Source organism: Chamaea fasciata, unplaced genomic scaffold, assembly GCF_029207755.1.
Source record: "Chamaea fasciata isolate MVZ Bird 193981 ecotype frontalis unplaced genomic scaffold, bChaFas1.0.hap1 SCAF_6, whole genome shotgun sequence".
NCBI lineage: Eukaryota > Metazoa > Chordata > Aves > Passeriformes > Sylviidae > Chamaea > Chamaea fasciata.
Window position 1 is genome coordinate 56378501 of NW_027094091.1, and position 18620 is coordinate 56397120.

At 35.8% G+C, this 18620-nt stretch overlaps 1 protein-coding gene and 1 long non-coding RNA gene across 7 annotated transcripts in view; one reads left to right on the top strand and one right to left on the bottom strand.

The window, feature by feature from the left end:
• The window catches only part of LOC136291405 (uncharacterized), a 68748-nt gene extending 64911 nt beyond the window's left edge, over positions 1–3837 (bottom strand). For all 3 annotated transcript variants that reach the window (XR_010721524.1, XR_010721523.1, XR_010721522.1), the window contains exon 1: positions 1421–3837. This is a non-coding gene — a long non-coding RNA (uncharacterized lncRNA). The remainder of the gene's footprint in view (positions 1–1420) is intronic.
• Positions 1–18620, top strand: part of IL15 (interleukin 15) — a 46182-nt gene that overhangs the window by 3348 nt on the left and 24214 nt on the right. The window contains exons 2-7 of one of the 4 annotated variants that reach the window (XR_010721520.1): positions 13663–13772; positions 14199–14280; positions 14440–14481; positions 15333–15476; positions 16039–16298; positions 16883–17125. Coding sequence is in view for 1 of the 4 variants with exons in the window: in XM_066186447.1 (XP_066042544.1) it covers positions 13663–13772; positions 14199–14280; positions 14440–14481; positions 15333–15476; positions 16039–16152 (492 nt within the window). In the remaining 3 variants the exon portion in view is untranslated. Of the gene's footprint in view, positions 1–13662; positions 13773–14198; positions 14281–14439; positions 14482–15332; positions 15477–16038; positions 17535–18620 lie in introns of those variants that run through there. The other 3 variants (XR_010721519.1, XR_010721521.1, XM_066186447.1) reach the window with 3 other exon arrangements.

Sequence of the window (18620 nt, forward strand, 5' to 3'; positions counted from 1 at the left end):
CTACAATCACAATCCCCAGTAATTTCTAACAGAGATCCTAGGGAGGTTTGATAGCAGTTGAGAGAGGAAAAGTCCTCACAGCGTCATTTTTATGTAGTAACTTATGGAAAACAGGTATGGAAAGAACAGTTACTTTGATGAATTCTGTTAGTTATAAAAAAGCGCAGTTTATATTAAAAATACATTTGTCATGCAGTTCTCTTTTCCATGCTCTCAGACAGCTTCCAACTAAACTTATAAAGAAAAGGCTGCTATAAATGTAGGTGTTTCTCCTGCAACATGACACAATGTACCAGATGATTTATGTCTCACAATACTCATTGCAAAGTAGAGTTGTTAACCTTTATGTCTTGGCTGAATTCTTGTGTGGGTATTTTCCCCTCTCTCTTGAATCCTAAGTATGCTGTTCTTCACATCTCCTTGTCTCACATTCAAGGTAACTTTTCAGCAGAGAGCCTTGATTTGCATGGTTTGTGCTCTTCTCTGTCCTTAATTGCTCTGCAATTTTTCTCATTTAACCAGTTGTTTATGTTTCCCAGAAATCCTTAGCTACCTACAAGTAGAAAGACTGCTCCTGTGACTTTCCATTTCCCACAGAAACGAACCAGATAACTACATGATTTTACTTTTTAATTTTGTTTTGTTACAATTCCAGACAAACACAGTATTATTTAATGGACTACAGCTTTTTGCCTGCAGTTATGCTCATTTTGTTTCATACAAAAGAGATGTTTCTCACCTCATTATCCTGTTCCACACAGTTAGAGACCAACCCCATTTTCCTGTTCCCTTGCTTCTATCCAGAATGAAAGGTTATGCCATAGTTTGCCTTATTTTAGACTTTTCAAACATATTTTAGTGGATTCAGCCCTTCAAAGATACAACTCTCTGGGCTACTAAAGAGGCCTGATTTAAAAGGTTTTTGTAGTAAATGATGTGAATTTCATTTTGCATCATGATACTAACACAAAGGGGAGATGATAAAATATCAACATTAAGGTCTGGAATCATATGAATCAGCTACAAAATTTCTCATTCTGTCTGCTGCTGATTTGCAGGTAAAATTGCTGATTTAGCTTGAGAGGTATGCTGTGGCATTTTAGACTTAAGTTTCTGTCTTCATGCCCTTGTGACTGGGATAGAGTTAATTTTCTTCCAAGTACCTGGTACAATGCTGTGTTTTGGAACTGAGATGAGAATGACGTTGGTAACACTCAGGTTTTAGTTGTTGCTAAGTAGAGTTTATGCTGATATGTGAGGACATTTTATCCTGAGATTGATCATTTTTGCTACCAGTCTTTAAGAAAACAAATTCTCAAAATGCCAAATAAATTAGGACTAAATTTTTGTTGAGTCTCCAGAAAACAGCTGATCCAACCAAGGTCAGGCATAATCCAAATTCAGTGGTATTTTTACTTACCCATTCTGCCCAGGACCTCCCCCTTCAGAGACTGTTGTGAACATGATGGCAAAAGGCTGTATTTAGATGTCCTGGAAGGTCCTTCCTCTTCTTTTTTGTGTCCTTTTCCATTTTGAGAAGAGTCCAAATGCTGTTACTACAAGAGATTAAGCTGTGGTATGCAGCTGCAGATGTGTCATGAGACAAACAGCTCCCCCAGAATGCCGAAGATTCTTCTTTAGAAGCATAATGTGGGTAGCACTGAAGTTCTAAGTGCAAAGTATTTGGTTTAGTAGTCAATCTCTCAAGAACAATTCCACTGTGTAAGCACAGAGGAGAAACTAATATAACTTCTAAGGAGCAGCATGGTTGCTCACCTGAAAATCTATGTTGGCATTCAGGAGTGTGGGCATAAACCCAGCTGAAAACTCTGCTATAGGTACCTGCAAAGTGTAGCTTTCCTTTATAGCATTTAAATTAAACTTTTCTCATGTTCCACTTTTGAAGCAATTCCTTCTTTTATCTGTCTTTTTTTCTTCTTCTTTTTTTTTTTTTTTTTGAGGACAAAACACCCACTCATCTCCTGCCCTCATGTAAATGAAAATGTCTCTCAGATTCATAAGATTTTATGGTTGCTGTAGATTATTTTGCATAATTTAAATGAAACATGAATATTTCAGGTCTCATTTTAAACTGTGTGCAGTTTCAGGATACATGGGTCACAGTGAGGACAAAGTAGTTTTCTAGTAGTTTTCATCCAGCTAAAGGTGAACCACTCAGCAATAATGCAAATTTATGTACTGTTCACATGTGACAATTTTTTACAAGAAAATAATTTGACTAAAACTCTGAGCAAGATACAGTGATGAGAGTGAACTCAAGCTCTGTATTACACTCAGTAAAAGTGACTTTTCAACAACAACGTGGTTCAATAATATGAAGGGCTATAAGTGATCCTCTGCCCTCTTTAGGACTTGATGGGTTTTGCCAGTACCTTTCCTAACAGTTCAGTGCTCAAACCATACCAAAAGTCTAGAGCATCCAAAAACTGGGACAAAGTAATTTATCTCAAAGCAATCTATGACACCTGTTTTGTCCAGACTTAAATATCAGAAAACAAAATATCCTTCATTTAAATAATGAAAATTATTTTTTATTTCTGTTTATATTTAATTTATTTTCTAAAGGATGATTTTCTCTAACTCATACAACCACTTAAAATTTTTGCAAATGAAAGGACTTTTATTTAAACATCCTACTTGGTATTTCTGACCAGAAAGAAACCAAACTGCAATATTTTAAGCAATTTTTTCAATTACATGTTCAAGTTCTTAGCTGTTACAAAGGTTTTATCCTATTACATTTTAAAGAGCTTTTTGCTTTCTGGTTTGTTTTGTAATTTACTTATGATTTTTGTCAGTCTGGATGCCAAAGAAATGGGACTGGAAATAACATGATGAAAGAATATTTGAATCCTGTCTTGTGTGAGATAAATGTGACTAGATAAACGATTTCTGACATAGGAGAAAAAAAGAGCATTTCCAAAGTAATAGTTATTCTTTTTTGCTCAGTGTCTCTCAGATTTTCTGAAGGACAGGGAAGCACCTTTGTGAAAAATATGCCAAGAGTTTGAGTAGTATAAATTCTTCCCTCTTACTGAAATGAATAGAATAAACTGGTATTTATCATCCCTTCAGCTGACCACAAACTTGGCTTGGTGGGGTGCAACTTTGCTTCATGCTCTGAAAAATTTTACACATTCCTGCCTTGGTGTAAAAAATAATTTTGAAAGTATGCTACATTTTCCCAGGTATTTAGAATTAGTAAACACAAGTCCATGTTTTTGTAATTCATAATTTAAAACTAAGAGAGAAGAAATTGTTTTCCCTCAGCCAGACTGCTCAGTTTTGAAATGATGAAAATGTTCTCACAGTGCCTCGTGAATTGAAAGAAAAATAAAGAAATAAAACTCAGAAAGAAATAAAATACTTGTTTTCAGGAGAAGGGTAGGCACCAGCATTTCCTCCATTGTAATGTCTGAAAATATTATTTATGTTTATTTAATTACTTATTTATTGTGACATTGTGACTTTTAGAAAACTCAATCTGACCTAAAAAATGAAAGCTATGTTCTTTTAGGTTACACACACTTGTAAAACCAGTGCTTTTCAGAAAACTACATTATGAAGAGGCCTCATTAATGCAATATTTTAAATTACTTGCCATCATACTTTATGTTTAGAGGTCAATGGTGCCTGTTAAAATTGATACATAAGCTGAAAAACATTTACACAGAAGAAATTTTTACATAAAATTCTAATAAACTATTTAAAAACCAAATATTTATCTATGCTGTAAACAGCAGGGGGGAAAGGGCTAGAGAAGGTTTAAACTTGAAAATGCTAGCCCCAAATCTGACAAACTTTATGAGCTTGGAAAACAAGGATGTATGAGGGAGGTATCAATATGCTCTTCCCTTGGTATTCTCTGTTGGAAGTGGTTGGAGCCAACAGGCTTTGCTTGCAGTCAGCTCTGCTGCTCCTGAATTTTTTGTGCTTCTCTAATTCATACCAGGAGCGAGTACCTATTTCAGCCTGTTATGAATATAACCTCATCCTATTACCCATAAGGTATGTAGCACAGGAGACAAGCACAGGCTAATGAAATGTCATTATATGGGACATAATTCTTCCAGCAGGATTTTCTGCAGCCCTTTGAGTGTGCAGAAGCTGTGTAAAGAAGTTTTAATACGAAACAAGTCATCAGCAAGATGACTCCTGTGGCCACTCTGATGCAAAACTGTTGCTGGCTGTCTATACAGCCATATATAAGATAAAGATCAGTAATGTCCTTCAGGCTCTGAAAGCAAAAGGTAGAAAACCCAGTGGGACTAAAGCAGACACATCAAGTTGCAGGCTCAATGTCCAAGTGTAAAACAAATGATGATAGCATTATATCTAGCCTAATCAATTGCAAGGAAGACTTTCCGAGACAGCATACATTAGTGATGGGACTGCATAATGGAAAAATCAAGCTTGTAAAATTTCAGAAATAAATTAGGAAGAACATTTTGTTTCCTGGGTGGAATGCTGCTGGACTTGTTCTTGCAAAAGCTTGGAAAACTTCAAGGTGTGTGTTCTCAGGAGTAGTCTCATGTAATAGAACAGAAATTCAGCTGCTGGAGAGAAGGAGCAAAAATCAGTGAGCTCGGAAGCTTAGAAATGCTGAAGTTCCTAGTTTTAGGGAAGGAAAGTGTAAAATTCTTCAGCATGCACGTTTCAGCCATGCTCTGCTCTGCTGGTTAGCCAGTTTGCGTGTCCTATGGAGAGAGCACAAGGAACACTGGAGAAAGTTTGTTCTCTCTTTAGCCTTCAAATGAATGTTTGTTTGGATTGGCAACAGCTCTGGTTTTCATTTGGGATTTGGTGTAATCTATCAAAGTAGCAGCAACAGTATGTTGATGTGTTCATTCTGACCTGAGACTGATGCAACACAACCGCATTTTGTTCTGATTTTGTTTCCCTTCTGGAAATGGGCAACCATTTAGATCACTTAAGTTTAAAAAAAACCCTCAAAGAATAGTGCTTCTACGTACAGAGTCAGCTGGCTCCTTTGTTCATTGAGGTCCCACACTGAAATGCCCAGAGATTTATTATGAGCAGCAAGTCATAGAGAATGCAGTCCAATGACTTGGGTATAAAGCGAAGTCTAAACATATTCCAGCATATAGTCAGGGAAGTTTCAGTAGCCAGCTGGCAGGTTGGAACTCATCTGTGATAATTCCCATGAATTTTCCCTACTGCCTTCAGTTGCATTCTGACACTTTCCTTCTTTATGTTTATAATACCTATTCTGCTTTTTAGACCAAAAGGTGGCCAGGTTGTAAGTGAATGGCCGTATGTTTTTGGTGACTTTTAAATTTGATTACCAACCATGAGGACCTTACATGGTGTTTGGGTAGGTATCTGCCAAACCCCAACTTTGTTTGCTGTTCTTTGCCAGACAGCAAAGTAAATTGTTTGCAATGTCATGCTTCCATTCAGGACAAATAAGTACCTTGCTCTGGTGGCAGGGAAGCCGTATGCAGTTGGGAAAGCAAAGAAAAACCTGTATAAGACAGCAGGGTTGCATTGCCTTCAGAAAGTGAGCTGTGTTCAGGCACACAGTTACTAATATAACCAGTAAGTTTTTTATTCTTAAATAGAGACCATGAGTGTGAGCCAGATAAAACACTGTATCAGCCCTTGTTTAGAACGACATAAGACTGATTTCTAGCTTTAGCATTCAAAAGTGATGTAAAAACTTGCTTGAAAGAAAATAATGTGGAGAAATCTGATCTTTAAGTAATCCCTCCCGTATGCTTTACCACAATGTGGATGTTGCACATACACTGCTATTGTATTGCACTCAGCCCCTGATACATATAGAAAAAAGTGGTTCACTGTGCAAGCTCATAGTGGCTACATTCCACAAAAGAACATTCACAATTTACATGAAAGGAGGAGGTTTCTGGAGCACACACACTAGAGTTTTTCCAATAATCACTTCTCCTGTATCCAAAGACAAGAGACTAAGAATGATTGTCCTGCTGCTGTAAGTCCTATTGCATTATTATTTATAAGTGATTTGTAAATAACATAAAGGAGAAATAATTTGTTTTCCAAATTTTCTTTCCTTTTCCATGCCTATCCTATATAAAATAAATCTGCACTAGGGATACATTGTTCTTCTTTCTTAGAATCCTGATTCTAGTTTTTTCTGCCTATTGATCTGTTTACAGTGGTTTGTGTGCTTCTTCCTCAGTTGTTCAATGAATCTGTTTTTCCCTGGTTAATCTTTTGGTCAAATTCTCAACAGCTCTGGAAATTAAAATTTCATTGGTTTCAGGAAAGCTATGGCAATTGTCACATATTAGGATTTATTTCTACTCCTTAAAGAACATTAAGAGCAGAAGAAAAAGTAGAATGTTTCAAACTGCATCCTGCTTCTTTAATTCAGGATCCAGCAAATTCCAGTGGAAGTATCACTGTAAGAGAGGGCCATAGATTATAATTCTTCTTTTCAAAAAAGCTCTGAAAATACTGCCTTACTTCACAATTTTGAGAACTGCATTTGCTATTTTTAGTCTTATCTTTTACAAGTGTGTTACAGACTTCTATTAGTGTATGGTCTCACTCACAGTCTTTAAACTGAGTATTTTGCTAAGGATGAGGTATTATTTGTCCAGCAGTTGTTCCTGTAAAGACTATTTTTATGGTCTCAGAGTTGCCAATTATGAGCATCAATATGACATCATTTATAATGTTTTGCTGTTCAAGTTTCCATGTTTAATGCTGGTTTAGATGTTAACATCCTACCCCTAAAGGCACAAAAATTTCATCCATAATTATGTTCTCACTCCCTGTTGGGTATTTGTTGCTATGATAAAAATATCACAAATATTTACACAGAGTGCCTAACAGCAAATGTATAGATCAGGACACATCTTGCTAAATAAACTTTAGTTTTGGCTCTAATTTGTGTGTCTTATTAATGCCCTTTACATTTTGAATCTCCTGTTATTCTCACTGCTTATTTATCTGTGAGAACTTACTCTGAAAGGCCTTTAAACTAATTATTGCATATTGCATCCTGAAGGGTTGCATTTATCATCTGGGGATAAATGCTCAAATCTAACCATCTGTGCCCTACAAATGAGTTTTTCGCTGTGTACTTTTTCTTTACCGTGTAATTTTGCCACTAGCAAAACTTAGGGAGTCTCTGTGTCAATCATTGTTTTTGGCAAGCTAACCCAGCATTAATATCATATATCCTTGCATCAAGGAAACATTAAGTTGATCTTTCACAATTTGAGGAGTGATCGATACCTTGAAAAGACTGATATTGCATGGAAGGATGAAAAGAGAAAGAAGCATATATTAGCTTTCTTTCCTGGCTGGATTTTGCCATCTGGCAAATATAAGGTCTATAGCCAAGTACAGGACACATTTTCACAAGGCAATGGTCTGAGCTCTGGGCCTGAAGCATGCTTTGCAAAAAACAAACAAAAAAACCAACCAAACAAAAAAAACCAAAACCAAAAACCAAAAACCAAAACAAAAAGGTCAAAGGAAATACTTAATTTCTTACATTTCAAGTTCTGTAGCTTAGGGTGTTGAGTGGAATAGCAATGACTCCGTGACCTTTTGGCAAAATTTTCAAACAGGCATTGCAAACTTTACTCTCTAAAGCAAATGCCAATTACCAGGAACATACAGGAGAAGGAAGGACTGTCAAGGCAAATTAACAACTGCTTAAGCAAACAAAGAACATATAAATACAAAATGTGATTAGATTGAGAGAGTCTCCTGCCATGCTGATTACTGAGAACACTCTTTTGAAGGTTAGCATTGTTTTAACACAGGCAGAATAAGCCATGTAGGATAGTACTCCACAAGAATGTCACCACTATACAACAAACCCAAGAAAAGCTGTAGTTCATGGGGGCAGGGAGGTGAAAGGGAAGTAACCAACCAAGAATCGTATTTAAGGAATACCCAGTTTTAACGCTGAGAAAAACCACTTTTGCCAGCGTAATTCTAGCTAAATACAAAACTTCTAAGAAAATACTGTATGTTATAAAAACTTAAACATTGGACAAATGAAGCCATGATTTGGCTCTCAGCCAGACAAGCGTTCAGTCATGTGATTCATTAAGAGACCTAGTAATTCTACTGCCTTCCTTTCGGGTTCAGTAAGTACAAGCCAGACAGAAGCATGGAAAGCTCACTCTTTGCCTTAAAGCTTTGAGGAGGAGAGCTGCTGATAACACCTGGTGGAGCTTGAGGACAGTTTTCCAAGGCTTCTGTGCAAAGATTGGCAGCAAGGGAGAAGAGGAACTACAATGGATTCAGGCACTGTGATAGAGTAGAAGCAACTCTTTAGTAGCTGCAGCATCAGCTGCATGGTATTCCGAAGTTACCAGAGATGTAAAATAAGTTTCTTTGACAGTGTGTTTGAGGGCTGCACCTATAGGTAGCATCTGTACCAGGGTTTCTTAATGTCTCAGAGAACATTAATGTGGTTCTCTGTCTTTATCAATTTGAATAATTATATTCTGACACTAATTAATATTCAGGAATTTCTCTGTTCATTTCCCTTTGGTTGTTTCCTGTAAGAAGCCTAAAGGAACTTAGGGATGAAGGAACAGAGAGATTCTTCAGTGAATCTGCACCTTTGGCTTTCAGCATTTACTCCATGACATGGCACTAAGAACATGTCTTTCCTCTAAAACTTACTCATAATCCATGAAAATTTGATTTCAAAATTACTTATTTAAGGGCTCAATATGGAAACGTCTATCTAGTTCAGAAGTACTGCTTTTTTATGGGCTCCATTCCTCTTCCAGTCACTTCCATTAGTTTATGAAATCTTTACTCTCCATGGCTTCTCTCCTGGAAAAAAAAAATAGTTTAAAAGAATGTTCTTTTGGTACAAGACTAGGGAAAAAAAAGTTGATTTTCTTCTCCGTCTTCTGGACTCTGACATTCTGTATGCTTCTGAGCAGAGAGAAGGGGTTCCAGTATTATGCACTATACTAAACTTTAAATAGATGCAGCACTCTAGTTGTGCAGCTACTTGGCACTTTGTCCCCTTGAAGGTAATTGCACTAGAGCAAGAGGACAGAACCATTAATTAGTGGTGCCAACAAGCAGAGGATAGCAGAACAGGAGCCATGGGGTGAGATTTTGTTGGGGGAGGAGGCAGAGTTCTCTACAGGAAGCTCTAATTATTGTGGAAAAAGAAACACTGAAGAAGAATTGCTGCAACAACACAAATGAGTGGGTGTAAAACTCAGCTCTACGTGATGTAGACAGTACTTGAATCTGGATCTGAAAAGACCCTTACTGTATCCATGAGATGTTGCTCAATAAAATGTCAAAGGACTGGAGAGAGCTGGAGGTGATGGTAAGAGTTTAGAGGGAAATTTGGAGCAGTAACAGAGAAATGAAGATTTAAAGTACTTTGCTGCACAGGAAGCCAGAGAGAAAATGCTGAGGACATGTGTTTGTAGAACAGGGGAGAAGAAGAGACTGACTAAAATAATAATAATAATAATAATAATAATAATAATAATAATAATAATAATAATAATAATGTGCAAGAAGCCTACTGCACTACAGAATGGAGATGGGAAATGGGAAAATAGATTGTTACAAGAGAGAGGTGTTTGAGAATGCTGTTTTGCTCATGGGAGCAAGGAAAGGAAAGGGCTGGTCAAGGAAATAAACCTGTGCGCTAGAAATCAAGAAGTTACAGAAAATTTGAGAGTAACCAAAAATTAAGATTTTTTTTGCTGTTCAAGTTTCCATGTTTAATGCTGGTTTAGATGTTAACATCCTACCCCTAAAGGCAAAAAAAACCCCAAACCAATCATCCATAATTATGTTCTCATTCTCTCTTGGGTATTTGTTGCTATGATAAAAATATCACAAATATTTACACGGAGTGCCTAACAGCAAATGTATAGATCAGGACACATTTTGCTAAATGAACTTTAGTTCTGGCTCTAATTTGTGTGTCTTATTAATGCCCTTTACATTTTGAATCTCCTGTTATTCTCACTGCTTATTTATCTGTGAGAACTAAATCACAAAAATTAAGACGGTTAGACTTCAGGGTTCTGGGGTTTTTTATAGGGTGAGGTTTTTCTGCAAATGGTGAAAAACTCTCAGGACATTGCAGGATTTTGAAAGAAGTGGACATAAAGTTCTGGCAGGGGAACATATTGAGGTCTGAGCCACCAGTGTGATACAGTTGTGAAAAAAACTGGCAGTAGTTCCCTTTTTCCCATAGAAGCTGAAAATATTATCGCCAGTTTCTAAAGCCCTCGTAAGATCTGAGTACATTATACATTTCCGGTCATTTGTTTTCAAGAACAAGGAAGCAGATGAGGAATAAAGATATAAATAAAGAATAAAGATACATTTCAAAATAAGGAGAAAAATAAAAGACCTTTGCCAGTAGCACCAAATGGCACAGCCAGGAAATAAACTTTCTGATTTATTAATATCTCATCTCAAGGATTCAAGGAGACATTTATAAGCAAATATTAATAAAGAAGTTTAGACATATGGTTTTTAGGCAGAAATATGTAATTTTAACTGTGTGTATTTTCCATCACATGTAACTTAAATCCTGTAAAAAGCCTTGAATATTTCCTTTTGAGTAACTTAGATATTGTTTCTGTGACAGCCAAACCAGCAAAGTCATTGGCTGTTTCTGCTTTGTTAAAGTTTTTTCATTTGCGTACAGATTTGCTTCTTTAAAGAGAAAACAATACTACTGTACCTTAGATATCATGCAGAGGTAACTGCTCTTAAAATGCTTAATTTTAATTAGTTATTAAAAAACAGCATTCCTTTCCCCAACATTATTTTGTATATCATAACTGATTTTTGGAAGAGCATATATTCACTTCCAAAGGCTTTAATCTTTAGAGTAGCAAGTAATCAGGACAGAAGCTGCAGAGAAAAATATTTATGTCTGTAAATATGAGCTGCTCCTTTGTCCAATATTCACAAGGGTAAATATCAGAGATGTAACAAAGACAGAGAGTAATTAGTTACTGATAACACAGAGTAAGAAATCAAAACCAGACATTCTCCAATGAAATTTTTTACGATACAACATGATGTTTCCAAGGCAGGAGAATAATTTGTAAAAGCTTCTGAGCCAGCTAGCAATACTTCTGTTGTTGAACAATAGTTTGGATGAAAGAATTAGGAAATTCAAATAGAAAATGGCCCTGCATTGAAAAAAGGAGTGTGTTGGGGGATGTATTTGACATTAAAATCTCTTTATGAACAAATGGAGTACCCTTTAGACTATGCGTGCAGTATATTTTTCATGTGTTTATCATCAGTACAAGATTTCTACTATTTCTAAAAATGAAGAATTTATTTTTTATTAGCAATTATAATTTTATTACAATAAGGGTTACCTACAATATTTAAGAAAACCAAAGATTCAGACAACATTTAATCATTAAGAACACAGGGCTCCAGTGTCACTACAGTGAACAATTATTTAAAATAGGAAACAAATGACAAACTAATGATAACCCTGGTCCATTATTCACTAGATATTATAGTATGTTGTTTCCTCACCATGAACACTTTGTTCTGCAGCATAAATTTGACAATGCATTTGGACTGGGACTCCCTGTCAAATCAGCTTTTTAAGGCCCCGTAACACTAATTATAAATTACAAGGCAGATTTGTGCTTATGGACCCATCATAAGTCTTTCATATTTTAATTTGTTGGCACCTCATTTCATAAAGACTGGTTTGTAGAATGATAAAAATGTTTAGCTATTGTAAATATTTCTAATATACTCGAAATTATTTTCTTAAAATTTGGGGTTAAAATATGTTTTCTTCAGCTGTATCTACCTATCAGGTTCAAAATTTCTTTAAATGCACTTGGGGTTTCCCCATAAGGCTACTTCTGAACTTCACCTAAATAATAATAATAATAATAATAATAATAATAATAATAATAATAATAATAATAATAATAATAATAATAATAATAATAATAATAATAATAATATAATAAACAACCCCAAACCCAAACAAAATAGGATATTTTCTAAGGAATAGCATATCGAATGAAAGCAGTCAGTACGCAGATTTAACAAAAACAAATGAACAAAATCCAAACCCAAAAGAAATAACATGGCAATTTCAAATCAATGTTAACTGTGAAAACATTAAAGCCTTTCTGTCATATTATAACAAAATGATTTCACTCTTTTGACTATATCCAAGCAGTTAAAAATTATTTTCCTCTGTTTTCCTGTACATTTGAAAAATACACATGTATAAGTCCTTAATATTTTGGGTTTAGTACTCACGTATTTTCAATTTCCATTTGTTGTGGAAGCAGTTACAGGTTCAACCTTGCTTCTACACTTACTTTGGCTGACCATAACACAGCATCCTCCATATGGAAATTCTTCAGAAGATGTAGGACACGTTACCTGCTTTGTCCTTACTGCAATTTAGAATGTCATAGAATCATTCATTTACATAGCTCTTATTTAACTGGTTTTGGACAACCAAAGGGGATAAAAGGGACTGACATTGTGTCCCATTATTGAATGTGGAAATTTATGTAGGATTAGGTAATTATGCTATTTCAGCTATATCTTTAGGGTTTGGAAATGAAATAATTGTTTTAATGTGTTTAAAGCATTGTCTGTTTAAGAGAGTAGCAAATATTTGTTACATATACTTTCCAGAAGTCCTGTCACACATGTGAGCATTACTCTCCTGGCTCTGCTTTATTAAGGTGGCTTTCAGAAAGTGACCTGCAATCCTGATAGTGCATGGACTGACCTCCCATTTTTACCACAGCACAGTGCTAGCTCTTGTTTTGTTATGCTCTCTGGTTAATTTTTAAATATTTACTTGCAAGTTTGCAGATGAAGAAACTACTGCTACAGACACATCATTTGAGTCATTTATAGAGAATTGCATGTGTGATAAGGAATAAAACCTTGAGTCACAACCACTGCACTGAAGAAGATAATTAACCTAAGCCTGTGAGGGAACTTTATCAGCTAAATCAAAGGGTTTGTGACTTTGGAATAAAGGTTACCAGGCTGTGCACAGGGAAATGTTTCCTGATGGGCAATGCACAGCTTCTCACAGCTTTTCCTTATTTCCAGTTGCCAAACTCCAGTGAGGAAATTCTTAAATGCATCACTGCCCACTATTAGACACACACACACTGTGTAAAGAAATGTAAGTATATACTCTATATAAATATTTTATTAAACATTTGTACACATAACTATAATATTTGATGCATTCAGTGTAGATTCTCACATATATGCAACCACAATACTGGAGTTAATGTAAGTAATGCATTGAGTTTGGGTGACAAATGGCAGCCAGGGGAGAGGTGGAAAACAGAAGTTGTTTAATATTGCCTCTGCATTAAATTGCAGCCTGCAGTATGAACTGATAAATAAATAGAGAGCCCAGGATGAGTTCAGGTTTTCACAGTGTGCCTTCAGCATCTGATTTTCTATCAGCTGTTTGGTAAAGTGATTCTGTATTTCTCCAAGCTACAAGTCAGTTGGTCTTTCCAGCTACACACAACAGGGTCTTGTCTTTATTGGGAGTCTTGGCAAATTGGTTATTTAAGTCAGTTCTAAAGCAAAATCCAGTGGAATGTAATTGTGACAAGGTATCACCTCGGTTGTGTCTTTCAGAAAACGTACCTGGACAGTGTTTGTCTGCAGTATCCGCTGTATCGGCTTCTGAACAGCCACTGCTTTTGCCTTTTGAAGAATGGGATGGGGCTGATCATCTTCTTCCTATGGTAACTACAAAGCCAATGTCAATCAGACAGCAACTACAAATTATTTATTTTTACTATCACAGCTGTTATTTGTCTCCAGTCACTTCAGAGAGTGGATTTGGAATTTTGTTTTTACGCTTTAAAAGAATTTTGGGTATTTTACATCAGGTAATCGAACCTTTCTCTTGCATTATGTTCTGTAATTCTGGCCTTTTAAAAACCCACATTGTTTATACAGTGTATGACATGAGATACAGTTTTTAATGTATCTATGTGACTGTATGATTTACCAAATATGCTTGCTTGCCCCAAACATTTACCATATGTATTTACATGTAAATGATGTATCTGTAGTATCTTATAATGCTGAGTCTTTTATTTTTTCAGCATAAACGTTGTAGATACCTCCTGTTTAGCCCAATGTTCACTGTGTTTCTTCTGTTCTAGTGCTTATGTACCAAAGACAGAAGCTGGTCATTGCAAGTGGGCAGAAGTTCTGAAAGATTTGGAAATGATCAAGACATCCAAAGTAAGTTCAGAAAACAGTCAGCATTTCATATAATCATAGAAGAAGTCCTAATAAAATATTTGGCACTGCATTCAGCTAAGAAGCGTGAGTCAGAGGGAAAGGGAAAGGGAGGGTGTTTGTTTGCTAATGTTTATAATTCCAACTCTTGTTTTTTTGTAGGATATTGATGTCAGTTTATACACTGCAAATGCAGATGAGGATGTAAGTAAACTTCATGTATGACCACAATTAATGTTTAATGTGGTGGCTTCATTTCCTTACTAGAAATTATCTCCTAAAGTAGACTTGTTCTAATTTAAAAAAATCAAATAATTTGCCTTGGAATAAATAGTTCTTCTAATCAAAGTGCTTATGATAAATTATATAAGCAGGTATTAGTTATTTTTATTTAGTCATTTGCTACTAAAATTAATCAATTAAAAGGGATGATCAAGGCCATGTTGGACGGGGCTTTGAGCAACCTGGCCTACAGAAAGGAGTTCCTGTGCATAGCAGAGAGGTGGAAAGTACAGGATCTTTAAGGTTCCTTCCAGCACAAACTATTCTGTGATTGTGTGATTCAAAATTATTTTATCAAAGCAAACAATGCTAAAATAATGCTGGGATTAATTTGTAATTTAAGGGAGCATTACCTATTTCCTCTGCTCCCTTACCCATTCTGAATTCAGATCTCTGAGTTAAACTGTTATAACTACTAAGAATAATATTAATTTAATTCCACTATGTTTAGTTATATGCCAGGTTCCTACCCTAATTAATTATTTTTCCTATGTTCTTCACTTAGACACTATGTTTCACCTCCTCTTAGCAAACTTCCTGGCTTTTTTGTTCTTAGCTCTCACAGTCCATCTCTGCAGATATTCAAATGTATTTGAATAGTAAGAAAAGATGCCCAGTAAGTAAAAATTAGCCTCTTTGTGGCTGATTTTATCTTAGATTACATCTCACTTACGTATCATACTTGTGGTTTTAATTATATCATAAATTATGTCCTACATTTGCTTATTCCTTTCTAATCATAAAACTATTGCAATTGCATTTTTTTTCTTCAGGAAGAATGCCAAGAATTTGTAATGAGATGTTTTTTCTTAGAGACACAAGTGATAATTCATGAATGTAGTATCAAAAATTGTAGTAAAACACAGGATGTGAGGAACATATGGAAAAATGGAAATGAAAGTTTTGAAAAAAATAAGGTAAGCAACACCAACAATCTGTGGAAAAAAGACAAATCAAAAATGTTTCTTCGGTAGCAGAAATACCTCTTTTGTTACATAAACATTGGGATGGAAGAGATGAAAACTAGTGAGATCCCAGTATCTTGTACATGTAATAATGAAAAATTAATGAAAAATCAGAGATCAGTGATTTTTAGAAAAACATTTTCAGGATTCCCCTCAAAGCAAATAGTTTTGTGCATGCTTACATGTGTCAGGGTGTTTGAATGTGTGTATATAAATGACAGTTTGGAGGTTCAGTGCAGTCAGGTATGTTAGACACATGCAGAAAAGTATCCTAATTTTCAGAGGGACGGTCATTTGCATCTTTCACTGAAGTGTTGTACTTCTCAAAGATGATCCTATTCAAAAAGTAAGCCAGGAATGCACAGACCGTAACTACCATGGAAGCCTCCACTAATATTTTCTATAGCCATTACCTGCATTGGAATTATTCCCAAAAACAGGGAATAAAAAAAATAATTCTCTATCAGAACCAATGGATCTGTATCCTGCTTTACTTCTGCATTTTGTTTTTCAGTTGACTTCCACAAAATCAAAAAAATGCAAAGAATGTGAAGAATATGAAGAAAAAAATTTTACAGAATTTGTACAGAATTTTGTAAAGGTTATACAGAGGGATTGCAAAAACTGACCAAAAGACACAAGCTGGGAAACAAGATTCTGACATGAGCACCCTCAGAGAAATTAGATTATCACCAAAAGTGAACCAGAAAAAGAAAATAATTTACAATCCTCTTGGCTATCTCTTAATATATCGGTTTCTTTTGTGGTTTTCAGGTAAACTCAATTACTTCTTCTACCTAAGAATTCAAAGTCAAAAATTAAAATATTTACGTAAAGACTCTTCTTTGCCTTTCCCTCCTTTTGTACAATGCTATCTCCAGTCTTCTCACAGAAGGTAAAGCTGGTGCTTGGTTCTACCATCCAACAACCACATGTTCTGTTCCTCCATTTGTTACCTCTAACATGACTTTATTCATTAATGTAATGACTACAGCTCCTTTATCAGCTGTAGATTTCAATTGAGATGTCAACCAAAGCTGTTTTAATTTAATTCTGTGAATAAAGGAGGTGACCAAGTCTCTTATACACTTAAAAAAAAATAATTCTATGTGGTAGAAATCTTGCCTGTTGAAGTAGGGTTTGTAGCTTTAGTCTCTTTTTGGGAAAGAGCTTTGAAGAATCGAATTATTTTTGACCAGTTATTGGAAATCATAACTGTATTTCTAACTCTCAATGCAGTCACCTGTCTTCTGCAGTGTTGCCCAGTCTCCTTTGGGCTCTTTCTAAACTAACTGCTTCCCTCATGATTCATATCCATGTCATACCAGCCATCCACAATAAATAATTCTTTTCTCCAGGCACCTCCATTTCTCTGTCCTCAACTGATAAATGGCTGAGTCATTCAGCTGTCCACTTCCCGGGAAGGAAGTTTCAATCTCATTATGGCAACAAACGCTGCCTGCTTCTCTTTTATTGTTGGGGTGCTCCCAACAGTCAATCTTTAGCACTCTGAGGAGATAAATCTCCAGTAAACTGCAAGAGGAAGAACATAAATGTGAGCATGTGCGATGTCATCTTCCGGGGGACTTGTAGACAAACAGGTTGGTAAATTCATAAGCACACTGATATCAGCGTTAATCACTGGTAGACATATCACGAAAGAAATAAATTATTTGCCACTACAAAACATCAAAACCAGTAGTGTTTATTACATAGCTGGGTTAAATGAAATGGTCCCACATTTTAAGTTTTTCCTTAATTCAGTGGTATGGGCTAAATATGATTTTTCCTTACCTGATGTCATGTACACAGGAAAGGTAACACCCAGTTACAACTTCTCTCTTTAGTCAGAGGGATAAAGGGACTTTTCTTATTTCTAGCTTTGAGAGGGAAGCAGTATACTCATGGTGGGAGAACCAAAGAGCTGCTTTGCTCAGAGTTTTCTTTATCCTGACCTTTTTGAAAACCAATTTCCTGATTAATTTGATTTTGGTTTCTTTTATTAATTCATTTACCAGTGGCAAGTATAGCAAATACTGTGAATTTGTCTTTCCAAAGAATGTTGCCAAGTCTTTGACCACTCAGCTTGTCACCCTGTTAGTCACTTTCTGTTGGATACTGGCCATATCCCTTTTATTTCATTTTACCTCCAGCTGGTGCAGGTGCAGAGGAAAAGTTTCAGTACGACTAAAACATGGACACATCTGATCTGACTTGTTAGTCCTGCAGGTAGAAGAGCAGAAATGAACATTCAGTAGAACATTCAAAATGGCTACTTTTGAGGTAAACATCCCCAGGTTGAAGAAGGTATTTCTTCCACACAAGGTTGAGTTATTTGTGTGGCATTTACTGGCTAATATTTTCCAACTGCTATTGGCAAATATTAAGGAAAAGATTAATACGGTATTTTCTCCAATGAATCCTTCTCATTTAGGAGACTAAGCTCACTCGTAGCAGAATGTTTCTATGTACAGAAAGAACAATAACTCTACCTTTTGTCACTAGAAGAGAAGAAAAACCCTCTTCCATCGAAGTTTTGCACTACATAGTTCTGTGTTCCTGACTTTGCAATAACTGAAAATCTGCTTTCCCTTTCCATTCCTAGTACTTAGTATCCTCATCTCTTGTCTATATCCTAACAGGATAATGTAAGTAGCACCAGTACAGATGATGTCTGACATCCTCTGTCTTCTGGATGTTTTATTGGACCCTGCAGATAAATATGAGCTGTTCATCCATAGAACGTTGCCTCTAGTGGTTCCCAAATGTTCAAGCACCTGTTGATCAGGTACTGTTCAGATTTTTTCACAGATGTTTTAAATTCTGAACTGCAGATACCTTTCTTGTTAGGACCTTCACTGTTTGAGGAAAATATAAAAGAGGGAATTCTTTGCCTGCAGTGAGATAGCTGCGGGATCAACAGCAATTTCAGATTATCCATCTTGTTTATATCACTATGTGAGGAAAATAATAGTAAAGAAATGTACTTTAAGATCCATTCCAGCTCCATGTGGCAAAAGCTCAGAGAGAGAATGAATATTTGAGTCAGCCAGCCCAATGTACAGAAGTAAAATTTAAAATGGAGGGCAAACAGTG